Raw genomic sequence first — 26,085 nt, 5'->3', positions numbered from 1 at the left:
TCCTTCAGATGGAAATTAATGGTTTTTGCAACACGTTTATACTCAATGAAAAAAGCATGCAGAACATGCTCGGAATTAAAACTAGCTCTCTTTATTTTTTTGTAGAGATAGCATGATGGAAGAAGTAAAAGAAATGTACAGGTTTGCTATGAAACCTGCTAACTGAATGAGAGTATAAGACACTAAAACCCCGGTTTACAAGGATAAACTATGGACACGATTTAAAAGCCTAGTCTAGTAGGCATTATGTGATCTTTGACACTGTAAGGTCAAAGATAGTGTTGTGTTGAACAACTATATTGTGAACCACGCGCACTTGGTGGCTCGATTATAGAAAAAAATACGTGAATCACTGAAAGTGACAGTGCATAATAACCCTTAAAGTATCAGCAGAATTGAATACAATAACATATTGTTTACGTCAGCATATTTTCAATTCTCTTCTTGTTCACCCCGTTATAAAATCAATTGTAAGTGCAAAGGTAATGCAGAGAATACTAGCAAATAAATTAACTGACTGGATAGTTCAAATTAGGAAAACAACGTAATAAACTGGTGTGATACATAGATACGGATTAATTTTTCCACATATTTGCAACAAACATGTATACGAACAAAATACATATGTTGACAAAAATCCCTCATCCTTTTCTCATGATCTCGAACATGTGGTCCCTCAAAGGCTTCTATATTTGGGTGATTGTGGCGAGGATACATGCAATAATGCCGAAGGCCCCTTGACACACAAATTGGCAGCATATGTGCCAAATATGTTAGCTCTCTTTGAAAGGCTCCTCTGCTTCAAAGTATTTAACAAAAAAATCGTACTTATGGTCAAACGTATTTGCTTCTGAAATGCCATATTCGAGCAATGTATGTCTTATCCTGCAGAAACCCCTTGTTTCAGCCAATCATCCATATTTCCATGAACTGAGCCCTCCAGAGTATTTGCATTGAACAAACACACAGACTAATTATATATTCATGAGTCAATGGTAATGAGGAAAGAAATAACGTAAAATGGGGTTGTAATACTGATCTATTCACAAATGGGCTTTATCGGTGTGTTAAGAGTGTGAATCTTTACATTAGAAAATGCTGCACTGTCTGTCTTGCTTCTAGCATTAACTATTCAGTCAAACATTTATTTTCGCAAGGTTAAATCATGTCGTGGGCTGAGTTACTATTTACAATAACCTCCCTATTTGTGACCGCGTATGAACAATGCTTGTGTAACCACACAGATAATCCCGAGTAGGAGTGTGCCTGGGTTGTTGTCACAGGAACCAGGTGGAAGGCAAAGCAGAGTATGTTTAAGTCAGCATCTAATCTCTAAAAGTCATGAGAGGACTGTAGCACTTAATACATCTTTAAAACATTCTGCTCTGCTGTTTAATGTGTATAAAGCACAAAATAGTGATACCCGACTTCAGTTTCAAGACATCGACTCTACACATAACAAGACACTCACATACGTTGAACACAAGCGCTCTACACATAAGTACATTAGACTTAAAGACGATGGACGTTATCAAATTCACAGATTCATCTCATGTTTCTGCATCATGACCTTTAAACATGTCTCTGTTCAAATCTCTCTGACAAATCCACTATGCATGATCAATGCAACAACCATATCATAGCTCCTAGCATCATGGTAAATATAGAGGTGCTCTGCTGGGCTACATTTCAATGTGGTCAAACAACATAGACCGAACTTGATTTCTTCAATGGATAAAATCCTAGATCGTAGTCAGAAATTGTACAATAAGCTTAAATATTGGCTTTCCAAATTTACAAAGGAACCTGAGAATACAACAGACCTATTTCTAAAATTATTGATGACTCACTACAACTACAACCCTGGTCTTCCTTAATTGAGATCATGCTGCAAATTTCAAATCAGTCAAGCATTGCCTCATTTCAATACATTTTAGCATTTTAGCATCTACAAACAATGTAAGCCAAGCTGCTCTTAAGAAGCAATGGTTGATTTTTGTCAAACAATTTGAGCCAAGATGTCCTAAATGCCCTTGTTGATTTTTATCAGTTGACTTAATGATATTTGCTTTGAAGGAATTAATTCATGGGTGCATATACTGTGCTCTTTCTAGCATAAAAGTAAGCAATTCTTTACATTTTGTATATTTCCAAATGAGGTGATAAGCACCTACTACAATATATGTTCTAAAAAGTTCCCTATCTCTCAGGTCTACTGGCTTTCTATAAGTTTTGTGCACTCCATGCACACATAGGTGCAAATCTTATGGTCCTTGGTTTAGTCATTTTTTACAATAGAGATATTTACATCCATGCTGTTTGTTGGGAAACTTAAATATTTGAAACAGGGAGAGGTCTTTAGACCCGAAACTTAAATGTTTGCCATATAGCCTGAGGATTTACCAGGTGTACACCAGCTACAAAATTATAATCACATCCTTATAAGTTTACATTTATAAGAGGAACACCTCAGCCACTGTTGTAAAGAAGCGGAGTTCACTGAAAAGCATTTGACACTACAGAAAATCTTGCTGCATACCGTTTGGATGCCTAAAGTCAGTCAAGCTTGTTTCTCTAAAAAAATATTAGACTTTAAAAAATGAACAAAAGCACACTAACCTGTCCAATGGGTTCTCGAGTGGATGGTTTTCCTTTTCTGGCAGTGCTGGTGGCCAACGTCGTTGTGGTTTCCATGACAGATGTAGACATCTCAGATTGCATTGCTGTAGCTGTTGACTCTGTTGTCATTGGGGAAGGCACATCTCCAACAAGTCTCACGTTTCCTTCTATCACGATGTTGGCATCATTTTCAGCAGCCATGTTTAGAACTTTCAAGCCATTGTAATAAAGACCAGCAAGTTGGCCTTGGAATGGCTGACCTTTGTCCTTGCCTCCAATTTTTATAGTTGCTTGGCTATTGAAGATTGTTAACTGCCGTCCTGTAAAATAATATTATATACATGCAAAAATGTTCATTGTGAACTCTCTAAGCACAGGTGATGCCTAACATATTTTCATGGAGTGAGTAATGAGAGCAATAAATTATAAGGAAAACAAGTAGCTCATAATTCATTGCTTTTGAATGAGGTGCACATGAAATGCCAATTGACCAATACATATTTGTACTTTAAGAAGTAACAATAGCAAGTTTTGCCTACGTGCCAATCAAAGATATAAAAAATAATTCTTAAAAATAAAATGGGGAATGCAGAGAACATACTTTCATGGGAAATAGATATGTAAATATATATGTGAATAGGTCTTGTTTGAATAGTACTGCATACACAATATTTTCCCCTGTTTCACAAAGAAAATGTTGAAAATTTTGTAGAAGTAATAATTAATATGTGTAAAATTGTTAGCAACACAATGCTAAGTAACAGGTTTACTTCTAGAAACGAACACTGTTTACTTGTTAAATTGAATGTATACTCTAACAATATGCACTCAGATAAAAATACATCATTTTTGTGCATCAATTAAGTCACATATATTGATTGGCACCCAGCAAGACTATCAATTGAAAGAGAAGCTTTAAGATGTAAAAGTGGCTTCCAAGATGGAACACATACCAATGGAAAAATAATGGCACAATTCCATTAAACAGAGAAATCCTCAGCAAGAATTCTATTTTTATAAAATGGACTATTCATTTCAGCAGACTGTTTTCTGTACATCAAAAGCATGCACACAACTTTAGACTCTCTTTTACTTAGTTTGTTCCAAAATCCCCTTGGAAGATTGCAAACGTTAAAGGGACTCATTTTGATTGGCAATCCATAGTGCCCACTATTTAAGATACCTAAAGTTTAAACCAAATTATTTCTGGACCATAATAAAACATGATAACTACAAATATTTAGTAAATAATTTAGATATTGGAACAGGAAATATAATCTATGAATGATTTATCATATTTAGTTAACGTATGCTTTGAGAACCTTCATAGATTGAGTTAGAAGATCATATTTAACAGTCCCTTTAACCTTAAGTTAACAGGGTAGAATTATTAAACCTCTGATGTTACTAAAAAAAATATTATACAATGTATACAAAAAAATCTATTTACAGTTTACTGTTTATATATTGTTTAATTTAGTTTTAATGAATATTTATTTTAGGTTTATTGGTGTTACAACGAAAAACTACTTGGTTATGTCAAATTATTTTTAGTTAAAGTTTTAATCAATGTTTTTACCTTTGTCGAGTAGCCAATCATCAACTACTCGACCAAGTCGATATGGAATTCGTTGTCTAGCAATCGCCAGGCGTTCGTTATCATTGTTTCCTTTAAAGTTTAAAGAGACATTTCATTGGTTAAAATCTGTAAGGTCAAAGGTTAAAAGTTAATACTTAAATCTTGATCTATACAGTTGCCACACGATTTTTTTGAAAATTTGGAGTTTTAAAAAATGCTACCTTCAACAGTTCATGTTTCTGACTTTTCATTCAATCATTTATTTTATTTTAGCAAACAAAATTAATCTTATGTTAATTGAAAATTAGAAATCTGTCTTTGAACTAGGTTATTAAACTTATGTTAAATACAGACCCAAACAACAGATTTAAACATCATATAATGGCTTTGCAAAAATAATCATTGAGCTCAGGGTTTTTGATAAGTCTTATTATCTAGTTAAACAGGTTCACTTGAGACAGATTTAAGTTTTCAAAATACATTCAACCTCTTACTCCTGGTTGGACAGTGGCAGAAGAAGGAAGAGTGTGTTTCATGTTCTGGAACACTTACAATATAGTTCATCCACCTAACATAAAACGGTATGTAACACATTTTTCATAAAACAGTTGCATGGACAGTATTTAAATTGCAGGAAGAACTGGATTCTACTAGGAAATGTCAAATCATGTCATTAATCTTTTTTGTTACACCAAGGTATGTGTTTTGTGTATACATTTACTGATAAAGGATCAAGGCTTTGACAAAAGTTACATGTGCCAGTAGCAGTCTACAGTTCTTACATAGTTTTTATGCTTATTATATTCCCATGTTTCCTTCTTACATACGTAATTCATCTTAGTATTTTAAGGAAACAAATTTGCACTTTAACAACTTAAGCATATGTCCACTAAAAATACACATAAAGAAAGCATTCTATTACAAAGAATATGTTTCAATGAGATTTTGTAAATAGCATATGTAGCAAAGTTTATTACTCACATATGTATGGCCATGCTGATTGGTGACCCGCAGAGCATTTATATTTAACCAGAGCAGTAATCACTTGATATCAGTTTGAAAGGAGACCACATGGCAATGGAAACTGCTTGAAAGATTCTCATGTTTTAAGTTTAGAAATCAAGACTGGTAATGACAGTTTCCAACGGCCATCGATTTTGAATGATGTTTCTGTTATGAGGTCTCTTGTAATCAAATGCCAAGGATGCTTTTACATTGACAGTTCAAGAGATGTGTCTTTGTTTTCCCCACATATAAAAACCAGAACACTTTAATAGTGTTTCTACAATGCAGTTAATATTTAACTAAAGGTTCTGAATCCCAATCACAATTTAACCTGCACATGAAAAATGCATAGATTTAAAAAATGCAATTGCTGCTCAGGTCTTTATTCAGAACATCATTTTATATGTATTAACTGTATTACACAGGCCCACATTTTAATGCACTCGCATAGCTATCTCACAAGGAAAATGTAGATAGGAAAACCTTAAATGGAGTAGGGGTCGTATTTCTCATTTTTACCCATTAACTATGCACTTTATTGCAGCACCTACAAAGAGAATGAATATTTCTACTCTTAGCTGGAATCCTTTGTTTTTCTCTTGATAATTCTTTTAATATGTGTCCAGATAAATGCTCAACCTCAGACACATTAGTTAATTTCCAGCAGTGTATTTTTACTGACATGCTCAGGTCCCTTCCCTCATGGGACACACACCCAGTAATTTGTTATGCAAAGCAGACTGGGTTAATATGCACTTGCACTATACTCACATTTCACATTAAGGAGGTGGGTCAAGTTTGTTTGATCCAATTTGACATGAACTGCATCTGACAACAATGGGCTAAGCAATAATGCAAACTACAGAGAGTAATTTTGCAGTGATCCATGAGCTCCTGCAAAATTACAAGACCATGCAATTCATAAACAGTTCCCATATTGGCTGTTGTAAAAGCCTGCTAACAGCCAATCAGGATAATCCCAACATATAGCTCTGTTACGATTGATTGAAACGGTACCTGTGTTTTGATTATTCCTACTGGAAGTCAATCACAAACCACAGAAGTTTCCCATCCAACTCCTGGACCACGATTGTGGTCCAACGTGACATAGCCAGCAGAAAACAAGCAGTATTGTGTGTATTGGAAAGATGTTCATCTATTTTATGTAGATGGCATGCATATTAATCTGCCACATTATTTTTAATCCCAACTTTGCTCCACAGATGATATGTGTCTAATTTCACCTGAAATGTCACCCAATCCTGCTCATGCTGACTTCTGAGTTTCAGTGCTCCGTCCATCATCTCCTTGTGTTTGCTTTGTTTGCCCTAAGTTGGCAGGGTACTCCCAGACGTGGGTCCCTTGCTCACTTTGCCACTGGATTCAAGCTAGCTTGGTTGATGAAGGGAGAAACCCCGAAACTGGTCCCAGGATGCCTGTTTCTGGTCTAGGGTAGACCTGGCTTGGCAGTTCGGGCAGGACTGTTTCCATGAGGAACAGGGCCAAGACTGATTTGCATATGGCTGGGTCAGAACTGGGGTGGTGAAGTGAGCTAAAGAACGATGATGGATTAACCCCAGATCTGTGACTGGGGGTTAATGAAAAGTTTTAGCTCTCTGTCCTTAATCTTCTTGTGTTTCCTTTGATAATATTTATTGCCAAACACTGCCACTCCCCTCTTGCACCAAGTTAATTTGAAATTGGCGTTGTTCAAATATTGGCAACACAGAATGTCTTTAATTTCTGTTGCTTTAGCAAAACACATCTAGAGTAAGAAATAATATTCGACCATGAAGGTGGCAGAGACTACTGATATTGAAGCAATTCAAGTGCCAATGTATTGCCCCGCCAAAGATTCTCTTTCCCAACTGGAGCTAGTAAACATTGATTTGGTGTCAGATGATGATTCTAAAACCGTTTGGGTTTTACATAGTGTAGATTGCCTTACATGAACAAAGAGTGGTAGAGCATTTCTTTCTTTTATCACTCTTACTTACTGATCTACAGTAGACATGTGAATGGAGAGATACTGAAGCCTTTATGAAATAAACGCATGTCCTCGGTGAGAGCTCTACAGACATGTCCTGCTGTAGGCTTTCACAGTTCATAAAAGATGTTCACTGAGATCTGCTATAAAGGTTACATATTAGTATATGAATTAGAACTATATTTAGTTGCATAAGCTAAGTCCTAGGATAGGTGAACTAACATCAATACAATCTCTAAAACCAAATCTTGACTTCAACTTAACCATGTCCCTAGGCACTAATTATCAATCCCATTCTCATGCTAACACTTCATCTTGACCAATTGCTAACACAAAGCTTTAACCTTATCCCAACTCTAGCCTTAACACCTAACCAAACCATAATCAAAACTTAGTTGCAACTCTATGTCTACCCTAAGCCAAGGGTTAGCCTACACTGTACCCGAAACCAAGGCCAAACTCTAACCTGACTGTTAACCCAACACCTAAATACCATGTTACATATCCTCTGACTTAATACATAATTCAACCCCAACCCTGATCCCCATTGGAAACCTAAAACTACTCCCTACTTTGCTATAATCCTAAATCTAACTGTACTCCCTAATCTACCTCTCAGGCCTATGCTTACTCTTGTACTTACCTCATTACTATAGTGGTATTCTCAGAATCTGGATTTTGAGGCAGGGGTAGACACAAGTCTTTGATTTTGGCCCAACTGTTTTGAGAAACAGACAATTAAGAACGTAGCTAAATTACCTGGTTTGAATCAATAAAATGTGGATTCAGGAGTTAGATTTAGGGAATCCTGTAACATCTAACATCAAAAGCCTTTTCCAGATACAGACTTGGCTATCATTCTGCTAGATTTAAACTTTCTCGAGAAAACATAAAAAAATCAACTAAAATGAGACCTATTTCTGTAGGACCATCTTCACTTGCCACTCAACCACTTTTTTTGGCTTGATCTTTTTCAAATCTCTAGAAGACAGTAAACAAATCAATAATTGTTTACTGGTCATGCTGCAAAGTGGAGAAATGTAAAATTCTTACTAAACATGGATCCTATTTGTAGTATTTAAGCATTTCTATGACACCGCGTTATAGTTGCATGCAATGTTTTCAATAGGTAAAGGTCAGTTAACACACTTCTGCAAGTAGGAATATGACTACTGCTGGTTATTCCTAATCTGCGGTGGTGTGCCTCTAAATATATTGATAAGATCTCACTATAGTGGCAATATTTATACTGTCCAATACAATAGAATTTAGCAGCAAATCATTAATGAGTGTCATTTTGTCAGTATTCTTTACACTTTCTTTAGTTTATAATGCAACAAGCATTTCTATTGAGTAACAGTAACATTAATAGTTTCCTTAACTTTTAAATCCTAAATCCGTAGTTGAAGATTGTTAATTTTCTTAATGTTTTTATTACTTTTTTTTCCTTTGCTTGAATTTCTTGGGGATGTTTAAGACGTTTTCCTGATTGTAGCAATATTGTAAATGTGGAGCTAAGGCATTTTTTCTAGTGATTAGCTTGCTACGAAGGCGACAGTACCATAGTGAGCTGAGTTTCCATCTAGGGAAGGATGCTTACATTTGTAAAATCACTCCCTCCAATCACGGTGAATGCACAGTGGTAGCTTACCTCAGCACTGTCAGTTCACTTCCTCATAGTTTGCAAGTTGCTGCTTTTAAACTTTATGATGGAATCTGTTATTATGATATATCCATCTTCCTCACTATAGGATATTTCATTCTTGTAAACAGAAGTGGCATATGCAAATTTATTTTGCTTCATTTGAGAAATGATTAGTGTATTATTGTGTAGAGTGCTCAATGGTAACTTGCCATTTTGACAGAACAATGATTTGTTTAAAATCCATTGTTTTAAACAATGAAAAGTTACTTAGCAACATTCTCTGTGTCTTCCGTCCTTTTTGAATAGTGGCTCTGAAAATCTAGTCTATTATAGATCCCTCAGCCAAAATCACCCCTTAAGTCAGTACTGAGATTTCTCACCTTGCCTAGTTGGAGTCTTAGATTTACTATGAACTGTCTATTTGAGATAGCAAATTTCAGACTAGTCAGACTGTACTTTCAGATAAGTTTGGGCCCGTTTCCTAAAAGCTGGAATTCCATCTCAAAATACCCCAGGGAAATCAGTGACCATCATTTCCTATTACCAAAAACAAACCACTTCTCTATGTAAGATTTCAAAAACACTTTTAGGAAGCATCAACAGTGAGTACTGCCATTTAGCTAAAGGGACCATAAACAAATTAGCATGATTTTTAAATGATACTCACATCTAGACATTTCTTTAATAAAACATACATTATTTTTATCAGTCATTTTAGGAATCCTTTGTCTTTTGTATTATTTTCATCATGTTGGTTAGTGTAGGGCAGAGGTCTTTAATCTGTAGGGCCTGACGCCCCAAGTGCGCTTTAGAGTCCTGGGAAGGGGGTGGGGGGCGTGTATTCCCCATCCTCCCTTGTGACTAGAATCCAAAGAGTTTGCTTTTGTTTTGAAAAAAAGACAAACATCTTGGGTTGGCTAGTTTCGATCGTAAAAATGCTTCAGCTGAAGTTTCATTAATTGGGTCTAGTGCGCTGTGACAAGCTTTTGTGCCAGGGTGTCTACTTGCCGGAATGAAATGTAAATGTGTGCTATTAGTTAATTTGCAAGTGTAAAGCGTGCTTAGGAGCCTTTGATCAAATCACTCCAAGTTTTTTGATGAAACAGATTTGTTTTTTTGGAGTGGGAGTGCAATGAGTTAACAACTGGGCTCTGAAGGGCATGCTTTTAATCATAATTGTATTTACACAGCCCTAAGGAGGTATTGAAGGGACAGTAGTGTAAAAAAGAAATAGCATAACATACCCTCTGATATTACTAAAATCTACATTTTGGAAGCTCCATTTTATAGTAAAATTACATGCACATTTTCTTAGCAGTCTATCTTATACTGTGTGTAAAGCAAATATAAAATCAATCAGGTTTCTTATAAAGCGTGACTGCTCCCCCTTGAGGGTCTCGAGGCACTAAAATAATGACTTACATATTTACAGTGGTTTCTGACAAAGGCTGTGACCTTGTAGCACCAAAAGTACACAAGTCACTATTCTCCGCTGCACTAACCAAGATTTAATTCTGTGGCTCTCTGGTTACACACAGATCTCTGCAGTGTATTAACTAATATAGGTTTTACAATGTACTAAAGGTAATTTCCTACTGGGTATCAGCCTTTTAACATTCATTTTTCATTTAAGTTGCCCATTATTTTATATGTAGCTACCTGATGGTAAAAGAGCTAAATAATCTTACAGAATATTTTGGGACTTATTTATGAGAGACGTGTGCCACCAGAGCCTCACTGTTTTTGATGCTCCAGCAGTGCACGCATCTCGAGCATACCTATGGTGCAGCGCAAAGTCACCCTGCATGCTTTGCATGGCCTCATATATATGGAGTATGACAAAGTAGCGCAAGTGATGCGTTGCCTTGCTCTGCGTCAAGGAGGCATTCCATGGACGTTGCATGTGGGTTACCACTCAACACCCTTGGATTTTAATGCTTCCCCAGATTTACAAAATGACGTAAACCTGAGGCAGCGCCACCTAGCGGAGGCATAAAAAGGAAAACCAAATTAGTTTCTCCTTGTCCTTTCCTCTTTCCATGTGCGCTGCATTCTGCAGCACACATAGAAAAAGGCAAATGCCTCTTGGGGTTTTTTTTGTAAAGAAAGCTGTCCCTTCCTGCACAAAAACAATTATGCCTATGTTTGTGCTAGGCAGGACTTTGTGCACAAACACAAGAACAAGGGGAAAGTACAAAAATGAACTGTATTGCATAACTACTGAGCATTCCTGCTCTTTCAAACTGGCACAGGGCAGCACAACAAGAAGACTTGCGGCGCTGCCCTATGCCAATTCCTTATATATGAGGTCCTTTGTTTTTAGCTACACCTTTGACCATGCCCCAATACTCACTGACCTTTGGTTTTCTAAACACTGCTTAATATTATTTCCCCACTGTAAAAATAATTTGCTGTGGGGATTGGGGATTAGTTGTCGATGATGAGGAGTACTAGGTGCTAGAAATGTTTGTCAGGAGGAGTCCTTATACCTACACAACTTTGACAAGAGGGTCTCGGCATCAAAAATTATGAAAACCTCTGGTGTAAGGTGAATTACATTTGTTGTTTGTGTTTGTTGAGTATTACACTCATGACTGATAGGTACTCATTTTAAGTATGGAGTTTTGTATTTAAACCTCGTCAAATTTGAAGAAATGTCTTGGACTCAACTTGTGGTATGATTTGTGACTTTCTGCCATGTGAGCACATATATAATAATTACAAACTTAAAATGAGCACTAGTCCCACTATGCAACACACTCTTTTAAATATGTGCTACTAATTGCCATTGTCTTCAAATTAAGGCACTTATAAAACTGTCCCTAATCTAAAACTTTCAAGATGTTGGATAAATGACTAGTCATGAAAGGCATTATAATGTAAGTATACAAGCAAATCTTATGACTTGCCATACCTACAAACAAACAACCATTGATTTTTACAAAATATTAACTACATAAATAAATAGGTAAACTAAAGTTGCAGCCTTTAAATAATATGGCTTTATTGACAGGCCAGCCATAGCATCAGCATTAAAAAGCCCTATGTAATATGTAAACTGCTACCTATTCTCTACCTGGATCAGAAGCAATTCCTAATTATCAGTCTGCATGCTAACATTACAGAATCTGTACATTAAGTATTATTTAATCATTTGGTTCTAAAAAAGATTTCTGCCTGGAAAATTTAAATTTAAACATCAAACATTTGCAACAATTTTAATGAAAATGACAGTGTATTATAATAGTTAGAATTAGTATAAGCTTTGGCTCTATTTTGTTGTAATTACATTTTATTATTATTGTTAATAATATTATTTTTATTATTATTATTATTATTATTATTATTATTATTATTATTATGAGTAGTAGCAGTACTAGTAGTAGCAGTAGTAGCAGAAGTAGCAGAATTACAAGCAGTAGTAGTAGTAGTACTCATAGTAGCAGTAGTAGCAGCAGTATCACCGTCATCGTTAGTTATTATAGACATAATAGTTATAGTAGCATTGAAAAATGTCCTAATTGTTTCAGGATTTTAAGGGAAATATGGTACATGCTGGCTTGCAACGGGTTCAGCATGATTACATAAAATGTCAAAAAGAAAACAGCAATATGAACATATAGAATAGTGGACATGGATAATGACTAACTAAAAATAAGTATATTTTTTGTGTTTTAGAAATAGTGAAATATTCAGTAGGTCAAATAGAGGCAATATATATTTAGTTTGAAAGATGAAATCACCTCTTGTTAGTTTTTACATATTAATGACATTACAATAGTTGAATTCATGATATTTTGAAAATGGATAACACTAAAATAATGAAGGCATTTTATTTATTGACATTTATATTCAAGAGCACTAAATCTATTTTAGAACTAGTTAAAACATTTGTTTACCTCCTGTTGATTGTTACATATTATTTTTCCCTATGGATTAGATAGGTGGAGCTTTATAAAATATTTATGCTGTACTAAAAAGTAGAAATCAGTTAAAATATTTTCTTCAGAAATCTGAAGATTTAGCATATGGCTTTAACAATGCTAAATCTGTCCTTTCGAAATGTTAAGGTTTTTAGAAAATTTAAATATGCTGGCAATGTTTACTAAATGAGTCAAACATTAATCTAAGAGCTAACCTCTGGTTCCAATTTACAACTTCAAAATGAGATGTGTTTTCAAAATTCTGTGTTTATGCTACTTCAAACTCAAAATACACAGAGAGTGGCAAGTTCAGATTTTTTATGTCAGTGTACAAGATTTTCTCCAGTTCAAATGCATATCATTTCTTGATTTCTGTGAGTAAGTAAATTCATAGTGCCTCAGATGTTTCTGAAAAGCAATAATTAACATTTATATAAGAAATAACTTGTTGATTTTAGAAAACACAAAAAGATTTTTAAATAAAGACCATTGTAAAACTTGAAAACAGTTGTAGCATCTAATTCACACGGCATTTTCTATAAGGAGTTGAGTTTTATTCTTACATTTCTTGGAGAAATACATACATACTCAGCTCTCTCTTCAGAAAGCTTGCGTTGTTAGTATGTCTTACTCCTTAAAATCCATGCGTAAGTAACACCTTACTCTGAAGTATGACACAGCTACTCACAGGAAATTCATCAAGAATTGGACCCCTTGTGATTCATATTTTACCCATACAAAGTTAACCGAGACTACCAAGAAAGGATATGATGAATCACCGCTGTACTTGAAGCCCTCATCTTACACCTTTCCTGATCATACAGAAAGTGATAAAAATATCATCAAAGTCATCAAATAATTAATCTTCTCATCAGCTAACATCATTTGGCTAATAAAGATCCATACAGCAATTGATTGAGGTGACGTCCTTATGAAACAGCAGAATCCCCCCAAAAAAGAAAAGTTAATATTAAAGCACCATAATAATGTACAACAAAAGGTATAGCATGCGCTTGTGGCAAAATCACAATTATTTCACATGTAAATTATATTTGGCTCCTAAACTACCCTTATTTATGTATCGTTTATGCACTATTCAAAGGACACAACTTACCTAACATGAATTAATATGCATTAATATGTATTTGACTTTGACAGATTCTATAACGCAGTGTGTTTCTCTAAATGTGATATATAATTGTTTACACATAAACCATATGCTATAATGTAACAGGAAGAGAGGGTGTTTTTGTAAAGTTTTTCTAACAGCCAACAAGATTCTTTGTGTTCAAAACTTCACATTAATCTCTATCTCACACTCTAATCTTGAGCTGGAGGTATAGGAACATCATTCATTCAGTCACCAGCAATCAGGTATGTGTTGGCAAATAAAATATTTCTGAATTAAATGTGGGTCTAAGCAAATCATAGTTGACAATACACGTGCTCTCAGTTGATGGATGATGGATTATTACTGTTTCTAGCAGATGTAGTACCAGTCCTCCACAGATATTCCATTAAGGAGGTTTCTGCTGGAACCAAAGGCACAGCTGCTCAATTCTCTTTGATGAGGCACTGTCGGCAAAGCAGATTATAATTGAACATACAACAATGTTTTCTTTATCAAAATCTTTTATTTGCTATGTATAACACAGCAAGACAGTAGCATTAGAGTTCTCATGTAGGAGGGGAGTGTGCAGGAAAAAACAGCATAATGGTTTGTAGGGTAAATCAGAAATCTCAACCCAATTTGGAACAAGTTTATTTGTTGTGCAACCTTTCAAAGTTTGAAATGGCCTTTGATATGAAATGCTATTTGCAGAGTGGGACTAGAATATTTATCCTTATTGTGTCAAGAAAAAATGCCCTCCTTCAAGCAAGATTAAACCCCATTATACATATATGTTCCATCTTTTAGAGTAAATATTTCAGAAATATCCAGTAAATAGATCATACACCTTTGTGATGCTGAATGTGTCATTGGAAAAAGAATGTTCAAAAAGATGCTGTACGCTATTGAATAGCATATTCCAACACACCTCGACTATTCTTTGGGGTTGTATTAGGACGCAATGGAAATGCAGGTTTCTTCTAACGCCTTCTATTCAAATGTATAGCGAAAGATTCTTGTCATGACTTTCCATTGTGGTGGTTCATGCATGAACAATAGGACTACTTTGGCTCTGGAGCTGAATAGAAGATCTACCCAGCTAACTCGTTCAGCATATTCTTGAGAGAGGTCAGCACAAGCATCTAACATTAACATCAGTAAAAGAAATGCAGTAAGCTGTGCAATTGAGACCTTAAAACGATGTCTGTTCATAACATACAGAGCCACACTCTGCTCTACAAGTCTGAGTTAAATCTACATAGAAAGCCACATGCACTTTGGCATTGTTTATTAAACAGGCTTGTATCTGAATAATTGAATAGGAACTGTAAGTAAGCATATTTTAATCAGATCTGTGACCTTGACATCTAAATGCCACAAATCAAAGATTACTAATTGTACCTGTAGCAAAGATAACTTACTCTCATTCATAAGGTTAGACACCCCAAAACAGTATTGAGGGTGGCTAAAAATAAAAATACCAAGCATCTATCAAATTTCAATTAATTAACAAATACAAAAAAATTTCAACTGAAGTGCTGTTTAACATTCTGATGCCAAAATACACATTTTCTCAATTGTTATCCAATGCATTCACTACTATTCATGTTTATTGATGTATGTGTTCTCTATCTATGGTTTGTTTCTCCCAGTGCATTATCAATTAATGAATTCCGAATATGGGCAGGTATGCAACCTACTTTTAAAGATTTTTATATCACCATGTTGTTATAAGAGCTATATCAAAGCAATCAAGGCAAAAATACAGCTCACAATGCTTTAAGTACAGAAGAAGATCACTTTCATCTGCATCAACTTAGAGGCAACCCCAGCAAGGGCCAACATAAATCAATGGACACTGGTGTCAACGGGACAATAAGATTGTTCAGCCCTTGTGCCCAAAGAAAACCCTGCAGGTTCAAAAGGAAAAATCACAAAGTGCTGTGACTTTTATGAACAAATTTTAGTCAGTACAGCGTTGTTTTATAAAAAAAAAATCTTATTTCTAAACAAATTACAAATGTATTTAAATGCAGTTTTTAGAGCTTTTAGGAACTTCCAGCTAACTGGCCCTTCAAACTGGATATCAAATGATTGAGAGTCAACACAAATTATGTTTCTATTGACCTCTGCCTTTAAAGCAAATTCACCTTGCAAGCCATATTGTTTCCAGAATATTTCAAGATATATCCGTTTTAATAGTGCCTTCTATTTCCTGTTTATAACGTACCAGGCCTAAAAGTGAATACTTTTCTGCTGCTTTATCAAACCCCTGTCAAAATATTGACAATGCTGATACCCTGTTACTTTTAAGCTTCCTTCAAATCTTAGAGCGGGAAGTGTGTGGTTGGTTCTACTGCTTTCATTGCATGATGGTTTCAAAAGGAGTGGGAACCCTATATACCCTTGGAGGCTTGGGCAATAACGATTTTAAAAAAAGGGGGGTTTGCCTTCAAGGGAGTTTGTTAATCTACTACTTCTACAGGTATTTCTCAAGGTGACACCCTTAGCAGTGGTGAACAACAGATTTAATCAACACAGCAAATGTAATATTTCAGAAAAGAAATCAAATGTACAAGAATAGTCATAAAGTAACACACATGGCGAAAATGTACTTCAAAATATACATATATTTAATATCTGGTCAATAAATCAATCAGGGAATAAAAGGATTAGGTACAACCAAACATAGTTTGCAAGGTGACGTAAATTAACCAGGAACAAAAACTATGTTGACATCTTTCCAAAAATTCAAAACAACCAATGTATAAAGAAAGAGATGCCGTAGTCGACGTTTCAGTCTGTGATGGCAGTTAGACCGTCAGACCATCTTCAGGACAGAAGGTTGATGATAATCCGAAGTAATCTCTTAATAGACTCTTTCAAAAGGGCTTGAATTAACCAGGCTGGGCTATCTGGATTTGAAAGGAAACTCACAAGGAGGAACGAAAGTTTCGAGCTTGTGAAAGGTCGTCTCTTCGTTGGGTCTGGCCATTAGCAAATCAATTATATTCGGCTCTTAATTCGTCTTCTTTCATGCGTTTGTGCTCCCATCAATTCAAAACTGCAGCTTGCCGTAAGTCTTACGGCGAGCTGCAGTTTCGAATATCTCTAGAAGTATTAGATTAACAAAATCGCTTGTAGGCAATCCCCCCTTTTTTTCAAATCTTCATTGCATGACATTCCCCAAGTCACGCAATGTGCCGGTGACTGTCCTTTGGTGCATTACCTATTTGCAGTTTGTCTGTCTCCCTCTGTCATCTTCTGCAAATCTGTTTATGTATTGAACTGCTTCTCTGCAGAAAGGGTGTTTTGTCTATGGAAGGGTGTCCTAAGAATCCTCCTTGTAAGGAATGGCCATGAACTGATAATAAATCCACAATTAGGCACAATGACTCCACATCTCTTCCTTACATTTTTTAATTTAGCTCCCTGAGCCTACTGCGATGAGCACTCCAGTTTCGGTGAAAGCAGGAAAATGTCCTGTGACCAGAACACAAAGGATAGATGTCCACATAATTAAGTAGTTCAAGGGAGAAAACAAAGAATAAAAAAACAAAGTTTGATAAACGTTTCTCAGAAATACTATTAAGAAGAAAGCTCAAGCATGTGAGTAAGTAAGAAAAATATTACAAGTCTGAAATATGGTAGGACGTTGATGACTGCTGTAGTTGTTTTTCACTTTCAACCACTGCTGAGACAAGCATTTGCAATGCAAAATGTCTCGCATTTACGAGACTTTGAGCTATTGGCACTGTAAATGTCAATTGCTTAAATTCTCACAAATGCAAGACCTATTGAATTGCAAATATTGTTATTTTCACAGCACCACATGCCATGCTTCCACTTAATAGAGGCCACGCCCCTTTCTTTAGACGAGCCACATTTAGAGAAAGGGCGAGGCCTTTCTTAAGTGCAAGCGCTGCATGGGATGCTTGGAAACAACCCAAAAAGAAAATGCTTGTAAAGGGGAAACATCCTTTACAACGCAACTTTTACCAGGCAGTGCCTTTACGACGCAACTTTTACAATGCAAACCATTACAACGCATTGCGCTGGGGGGCGCTCTAGGATAGGGAATGTGTTTAATGTACTATCCAACACCTTCCCTACTATCCACGGGGACTGGAGTTGGAATAGTAAATTAAACAATTCACTATCCAGCGCCTAAAAGCACTATGCATTGTAATGGTATGCGTTGTAAAAACAGCGTTGTAAAAGCATGCGATGTAAAAGCATGCGTTGTAATGTCATACATCCCTTGTAAAGCAATAGGTCTTGCATTTGCAAGAGTTTTAAGCTAATGTCAATTTCAATGCTGTTAGAAACGGGGGTCTCTAATTGGCAGAGGTAGGTACCTTTGTCCAAATAGGGACCCTTGCTTCTAGTCAGTGTAAGGGGGATACACTTCTAAAATAACCCCTGCGCACCCGCTTGGTAGCATGGCACGAGCAGACAGGCTTATGTTAGAGGCAGTGTGTAAAGCATTTGTGAACACATACAGTAATACAGTAAAAACACTACAAATGGACACCACACCAGCTTAGAAAAATAAATAATCTTTATCTAACCCCACCAAGACCAAACAACAAAACTCCACAATACAGTAAAAAGATATGACTTTCAAATGGTAGAAATATGTCAATTCAAAGCAAATTGCAGATGCGACGCTTCACACAATGTACCTTGGATGCATTACAGAAACAAACAAAATGGACCGCAGGGAAGGTAATGCGTTGGTTCCTTACACTCTGGGAAGGTGATGCGTCAGTTCCTTGCTCCAGAGGAGGTGATGTGTTGGTTCTTCACTCCTGCACAGGGAGTTGATGCCTTGGTTCCTTACCAGAGAGGAGTTGATGCGTCGATATCTGACTGCGTGGGGAGGTAATGCATCTGTTTCTTACTGCATCCCCCAACTATGCGAATGACTTGGCGCATCAATGCAATGCGACAATCTGGGACGATGCGTGGATTCTTGCAGCTGCACAGCAGGGTTTATGTCAGAATCAGTGTGGAGCTATCGGACTTTGGAGATCGTTGCACTCGATGCAGCATGCGGCAATTTCTTGAGCAATGGCAAGTGCTGCGACGGTTTCTTAAGTGATGCATCGGAAACAGGCATGGATGCATCATGCTTCTTGGTATTGCCTTCATTTTCCAGCTTCCAGCAGAAAACAGTCTCTAGAGGTCCAAAACAACAGCAGGCACCTCTTTGCAGGTCAGAACTCCCAGCGAGGCAGTTCAGGGGAGCTGGTGGTGAAGTCTTTGTGCCCCTGAAACTTCAGAACAGGAGGCAAGCTCAATTTCAAGCCCTTCGAGATCTTCTTCAAGCAGGGGACACAGCAAACAGCAAAGCCTTTTTCTCCTTTCCTTGGCAGCAAGTAGCCACTGCAGGCCAACCCCAGACAGTAAACAGCACATGGGCAGTATTCCTCCTCAGCTTCACCGGCACTTCTCCTTGGTAAAGGTTCATCTTGATTCCCTGAAATGATCTAAAGTTCCGGAGCCTGTGCCCCAATATTTATTTCACAAAATCCTTTGTTCTCTGGTGGCAAAGAAGCCCTGTGCTCAGTCCAAACCAGTTCTTTCCTCTCTGGTGCAGCTTCCTGGCAGGAAGTGGAGACAGCATTGTCTTTGGCAGACCAGGCCCATTCAGGTGAAAGTAAATATACTCCTCCAACTCTAAATGCAGCCCGTCTATTCAGCACTTGCCAGGTCGACATGCCAGTACCAGACTGCACAAAGACTCTGAAATGGCAGGACAAAGTTAAATTAACAGGCTGCTTCTGTGGGTGGCACAATCAGTGCTGCAAGCCCACTAGCAGCATTTGATTTACAGGCCCTGGGCACACACGATACACTGTACTAGGTTCTTACTAGATAATCAAATGGCCAATCATGGAAACACCAATCTATAACAATAATTTACAAAGGGAGCACTTGCGCTTTGGAACTGAACAGCATTGGCAAAGTGCCCAAAGCATATAGACCAGCAAAACAAAGTCCAACGCTCATCAAAAACACAGGAGGCAAAGACAAAAAAATCAGGGGAGACCCACGCCAATGGTGCCAGGTCTAACAAATGCCAGTAGCTCAAACTCTCCTAAATGTGAGAACTATGACATTGCAAAGAAGCAGCTGCTATTGTCCTGGCTGCTTGGAAATTGAAAGCATGCATGGTGCGCTGAATGTTGCTGCAAAGCACGTCCTGCCTGCAGTAAGACAAAACTCACTAAAGAAAATGGTGGTTACAGACTAAATAACACAGACGGTTTTTTAACAGAAGTAAAAGGGTCGGTCCTCATGGGATGTTACAAATGAAGACAAGACGGTACAAAGGAGGGACTAACAAGCTGATTTCCTGATTAGGTAGCCAATTCGTTTGCCAATAAGAAATTTGGGCAGAGAGTGGGTGGAGCCTCAAGTGCATCCTCTAATACAGCATGCCTCGCAGAGCAGCCTATGCACTGCCCAGGCTCAACCTAAAAAGGTAACAACACTGGCAGTGGATAACTGCAAAAGTAAAAATAGGTAAGGAAAAGTGGATAAGTGGATAAACAAAGATGGTGGCAGGAGAGGATGGGAAACATACCCTGAGCAGGAATAGTGGTCCTCAAAAGAAATAAAAAACAGCAGGGTTGGGGTTAGCATTTGAGAAGTGGGAGGAGAAAAAAATAAATGGGTAGTTAGACATAAGGAGAATCCCTCAAAATAAAAAAGTAACAAATAAAAAAGGAAGAATATCGGAAACCGGAAACTGGAAGGAGAAGGCAAAGGAGGGGAAGAACAGAGAAAGAAATGGGTATTGGAAGTGGAGATAAAAATAAGTACATTTCGGGACTGTAGTCGTCTCTCCTAAGGACAGTGAGAAAACAAGCAAATAAGGAATAATAGTGCAGTGTTTTAGTGAGTTAGAACCAACACAAGAAAAAGATGGCATTATGTGAACCTCTAAGTAAAAAAAGCTTACAAAAGGCGATTTTGAAAAAAAAAATTCATTAACTTGTTTCTAAAGCTTAGTGAGTGCTATTTGTTTTGAAGATTTTGTTTAAGCATTTAGTATTCTACATATGTATTTGTCTGAGAGATAAAATGCAGTTGTCTGAAAATTTATACTCGAGAAGATGAGAGGGGCACAAATTACCACACGCCAACACTTTAGCGCAAAGCAGGTCAGAATTGTATACACAATGGTTGAACATCCTCTCTCAGCTCAGTCTCATATTAAAAAAGCAGAAGGGTCATTATTGCCACAGCTATCCAATTAAAAGTAATATTTATTAATTTGGTAGATGTGCAAAAAACTGTAAAAACTGAAGGTTGATTTTAGCCTAGTTCAGAAAAAAAATACATTTCGGCCATAGGGATTGCGATGTCAGTTTCTGACAGGCTTTCCATGTTGGGCTTTCGGTTATGGAAAGCCTGTCTGAAAGTGACGTTGAGGGCACCTAGCAGGGCCACCTTCTCCCTCGGGGCCTCCGGTTGGGGCAGAGGGGCATCTATGGTGCACGTCTGTTAATGTAAGATTCTGTTAATCCCTGTAACGCACGGCAGGCACCTTGAGGATTAACAGAATTGCCCATTTCTGTATGGGAGCTTGTGCTATGCCAGGATTACTGCTGCAGCACAAGCTCCCATAGTGAAATGGGAGTATGCAACCCCACCATGTGCGGTCGCATTGAATACTGCGGTCGGGACTGCGGACCAGAGGTAGGTTGGTCCCAATTCCGCGATGATGTTGATCAGAGGCAACTCCGACCGACATCATAATCAGGGCTTAGGTGTCCGCTGGATTAATGTATATAGAGGAGCTGATATTCTAACAGCTTCTGCTGAGAGAATTTCTACCCAGGTATCAATCAGTCAAGAATTTGTAGAGCGCACTACTTATCCGAGAGGGTCTCAAGGCGCTGGAGGAAAAAAGGGAGGGGGGCGCTACTGGTCGAACAGCCAGGTCTTGAGTAGCCTCCTGAAGGTCAGCAGGACTTGGGTCTATCGTAGGCTCAGTGGGAAGGTGTTCCGGGTCTTGGCTGCGAGGTGGGAGAAGGCTCTGCTGCCAGTGGTTGTTCTTCGGATGTGAGGGACGGTGGAGAGGGCGAGGTCGGTGGAAAGGAGCTGGCAGTTGGGGATGTAGCAGAAGAGTCTTCTGTTGAGGTAGGCTGGGCCGGTCTTGTGGAGTGCCTTGTGTGCGTGGATGAGGAGCTTGGAGGAAATCCTCTTGTTGCTGGGGAGCCAGTGCAGGTTTCTCAGGTGGGGAGTGATGGGGCTGTGGCGTGGAACGTCAGGATCAGACGTGCAGAGGCGTTTTGAATGCGTTGCAGTCGTTTGATGAGCTTGGCCGGGGCTCACGCTTAGAGGGCGTTTCCATAGTCAAGTCTGCTACTGATGAGGACCTGGGTGACTGTTCTTCTTGTATCTGTCGGGATCCACCTGCAGATCTTGTGGAGCATGCGGAGGGTGATGAAGCAGGAGGAAGAGACTGCGTTGACTTGCTTGGTCATGGAGAGTGTTGAGTCGAGGATGACACCCAGGTTGCGTGCGTGGTTGGTGGGTGTTGGTGCTGCTCCCAGTGCCGTAGGCCACCAGGAGTCGTCCCAGGCTGAAGGGTTGGAGCCGAGGATGAGGACCTCCATCTTGTCTGTGTTCAGCTTCAGTCAGCTGACCTTCATCCAGTCGGTGATGGCCTTCATTCCTTCGTGGAGTTTGGATTTGGCGGTGAGGGAGAGGATCAGTTGAGTGTCGTAGGAGATTATGTTTAGGTCATGCTGTCGGGCCACTTGTGCTAGCGGGGCCATGTAGATGTTAAACAGTGTCGGGCTGAGGGATGATCCCTGGGGTACGCCGCAGATGATCTTGGAGGCTTTGCATCGGAATGGGGGAGGCGGACGCTCTGGGTTCTGCCGGAGAGGAAGGAGGTGGTCCATTCCAGGGCCTTGTCTCGGATCCCTGCGTCGTGGAGGCGTGTGCATAGTGTGCGGAAGCAGACTGTGTCGAAGGCGGCAAAGAGGTCCAGTAGGATGAGGGCCTGGTCTCACCATTGTCCAGCAGGGTCCTGATGTCGTCGTGACGGCAATGAGGGCAGTCTTGGTGCTGTGGTTGCTGTGGAACCCTGACTGGGATGGGTCCAGGATGCTGTTTTCTTCAAGGTATCGGGTTAGCTGTCTGTTGACGATCTTCTCGATGACCTTGGCTGGGAACCGAAGCAGGGAGATGGGCCAGACGTTCTTGAGGTCTGTCGGGTTCATCTTGTTTTTTTTTAATAGGGCGTTGATCTCGGCGTGTTTCCAGTTCTCTGTGAAAGTGGCGGTCTCAAAGGAGAGATTGATGACGTTGCGCAGGTGGGGTGCGATGGAGCTTCTGGCTTTGTTGAAGATGTGGTGCGGGAGTGGGTCTGACGGGGAGCCGGAGTGGGTTGTGGTGTCATCTATGTTCTTGATGGTGTCATCTATGTTCACGTTGGCCCAGGCTGGCAGGGGGTCATGGTCGATGGTGTGCGAGGTCTCTGGAATGTCGATGTCTGTTGGGGCTGTCTGGGCGTTGAAGCTGTTGTGGATGTCAGCGATCTTGCGGTGGAGAAAGGTAGCGAGGGAGTCGCACAGGGCTTGCGACGGCGGGATGTCTTTGGTGTTGGAACTAGGGTTGGAGAGTTCCTTTATGATGTTGAAGAGCTCCTTGCTGTTGTGTGCGTTGTTGTCGAGGCGGTCTATGAAGGAGGTCCTCTTGGCAGACCTGATGAGGTGATGGTGTTTGCGGAGGGCGTCTTTGTGGGCTGTGAGGCTGTCTGGTGTCTTTTCGTTGTGCCGTTTCTTGTTTAATTAAAAACAAAAATGTCTGCAAAGCCGGTTCTCCCCTGAACAGATACAGAAATGTGCATCAATCACATATCATGATGACCCCAAAATCTGTGTGGTTCGGACTTTAGACAAATAGGAATACTTGAAGCTAGTTACTACCTCAGTACATCAACTAGTCTAAAATGACAGTACTTACTTGTCAAGTGATAAAGCCTTTTGGGATGTTTGTCTTTGACAATGCAGCGCTTTGCTGGCTTTTGGCTAGGTTTGCACTGTAGAAACACCATATACATTCATTGATACGCACACACATATACATGACACCATATGAAGGTAGAAAACAAGCTAGTTGTATAATGTTCTGCTTGCTCTTTGAACAATCTTATGATTTGCTAAAATGCGTTTGGGTGCAGGTTTGGATGCCCACAATCTATTGTGGCCATGACAAAATACGAAAGCGAGCACATCGGACTCGCACGTCAAACACGCCGGTCTCAGGAGTTTCCTTCTTCTAACTACAGACATGCCGGATTGGACAGGACACAGAAATACAACACTCCACTTTGAAAGGAATTTACTAATCACAGCCAAAGATGGCATTTCCAGGAATAATTTACTCACAGACAGAAACCCTATCCGGGATGGATTTATCACTGGAAATAAGAGAATGCAAAGACTTTTCATAGCCTTGAAAAAGTTGCGGGGCAATCCCTTGTAACAGCGACAGAACACGTGTTGGCTAAGAAACCGACTAGTGGAGTACAGAACTTACTTTACTTATGGCTAAACTTGAATTAAAGACTTCGTAAAATACAAGACAATCATTACTGTGATATATGGATGCAACTATATGTGTGTTAATTTTCAAACGTGTGCCTAGGACTTTTTTTTTATAGGAATGCTTCAAGCTAGTTACTACCTCAGCACATCAACTCTTTCAAAATGACAGTACTTACTTGTCAAGTGATAAAGGCTTTTGGGATGTCTGTCTTTGACAGTGCAGCGCGTTGCTGCCTTTTGGCTAACTTTGCGCTGCAGAAGCACCATATACATTCATTGATACGCACACACTGTGGTATGGCGTACCACAGGGATCCTCATTAAGTCCCACCATGTTTAACATCTACATGAGGCCCCTGGCTGACGTGGTCCTACCCTGGGGGGTTCAGTTGGTCACCTATGCCGATGACACCCAGTTGGTGGTCTCTCTCTCTCATCAAAGCCCAGATAACCTTAATCTTACCTCTTGCCTTAGCAACGTTCTTGAGTGGATGAATTTATCCTTCCTTAAGCTTAATGGTTCGAAAACCGAAATCATGATGCTAGGTCATTCGCCCCTACCAACCTAGACTCTTGGTGACCTGGTTGCCTAGGTCCGCCCCCCCCCCCCCCCCCCTCCACCTCCAAAAACTCAAATCAAGAGTCTGGGGGTTTGGCTCGACTCCAATCTCAGCTTTCAAGCACAATCCCATAAAGTTGCTGCAACCTGCTATGGCCTGATTAGACTGCTGAGGAAGACTCTGGCTCTCCTACCATTTGAAGCCAGACGCCTACTGATTCAGGCACTTATACTATCACGGCTTGATTATGCCAATGCAGTCTATCTAGGCGCTCCTCTGGGAACTATTAAAATATGCCAGACGGTTCATAACTGTGCCGCCCGACTTCTTATAGATGTTCCCAAGCGCAGCTCTGCTAAACCAGCCCTACGTCAGCTGCATTGGCTGCCGGTGCAGGAAAGGATCTGGTTTAAGGCCATGTGCACAGTCCATAAATCCATCACTGACAATGGACCAGCGCTGCTTCAGCCTATGCTTCGGCGCTATCAGATCACATGGTCCCTTAGGTCCAACCTAAAAAATTTCCTGACAGTCCCTTGGACTAAACGTGCTTGCATGGGTGGCCGACGTTTTTCACTCCATACTGCAAAATTCTCATACCAGCTTCCTGACTCCCTTCGTCTGGAACCCAACCATCTCCGTTTCAGAAAGCTGTTGAAGTCCTTCCTGTTTCCTTGAACAGTGAGTAAGGGTAGCTGTCTACATGCGCTGGGATGCCTATGGGTAGCCATGAGCAATACAAATGTGTATTCATTCATTCATTTATTCACACATATACACAACACCACATAAAGGAAGAAAACAAGCAAGTATAATGTTCCGCTTGCTTTTCGAACAATCTTATGAATTGATAAAATGCGTTTGGGGACAGGTTTGGACGCCCACAATCTACTGTGGCCATGACAAAATACGAAAGCACATTACAGGATAATTCTATCTGGCAGCATTGTCAAGTTTCATATACTTTTGCATATGGATGCACAGAGATACTAGAAACGGAATCCAGCCAGTGATGGTTTTAGAATGTTAAGCATTCTTTTAAATTCCTCCATTTTGAAGTCATTGCCAGGTGCATAGCACCA

At 39.1% G+C, this 26,085-nt stretch overlaps 1 protein-coding gene across 23 annotated transcripts in view; it reads right to left on the bottom strand.

Moving 5' to 3' along the window:
• The window catches only part of NRXN1 (neurexin 1), a 1,652,744-nt gene that overhangs the window by 164,932 nt on the left and 1,461,727 nt on the right, over positions 1–26,085 (bottom strand). For 12 of the 23 annotated variants that reach the window (XM_078649614.1, XM_078649615.1, XM_078649617.1 and 9 more), the window contains one exon: positions 2,620–2,939. In XM_078649614.1, coding sequence (XP_078505740.1) covers positions 2,620–2,939 — 320 coding nt within the window. Of the gene's footprint in view, positions 1–2,619; positions 2,940–4,198; positions 4,289–26,085 lie in introns of all 23 variants that reach the window. The other 11 variants (XM_078649604.1, XM_078649606.1, XM_078649608.1 and 8 more) reach the window with 1 other exon arrangement.

The sequence above is a fragment of the Lissotriton helveticus genome, chromosome 6 (assembly GCF_964261635.1).
Source record: "Lissotriton helveticus chromosome 6, aLisHel1.1, whole genome shotgun sequence".
NCBI lineage: Eukaryota > Metazoa > Chordata > Amphibia > Caudata > Salamandridae > Lissotriton > Lissotriton helveticus.
This window is presented reverse-complemented; position numbering and strand designations above follow the sequence as displayed.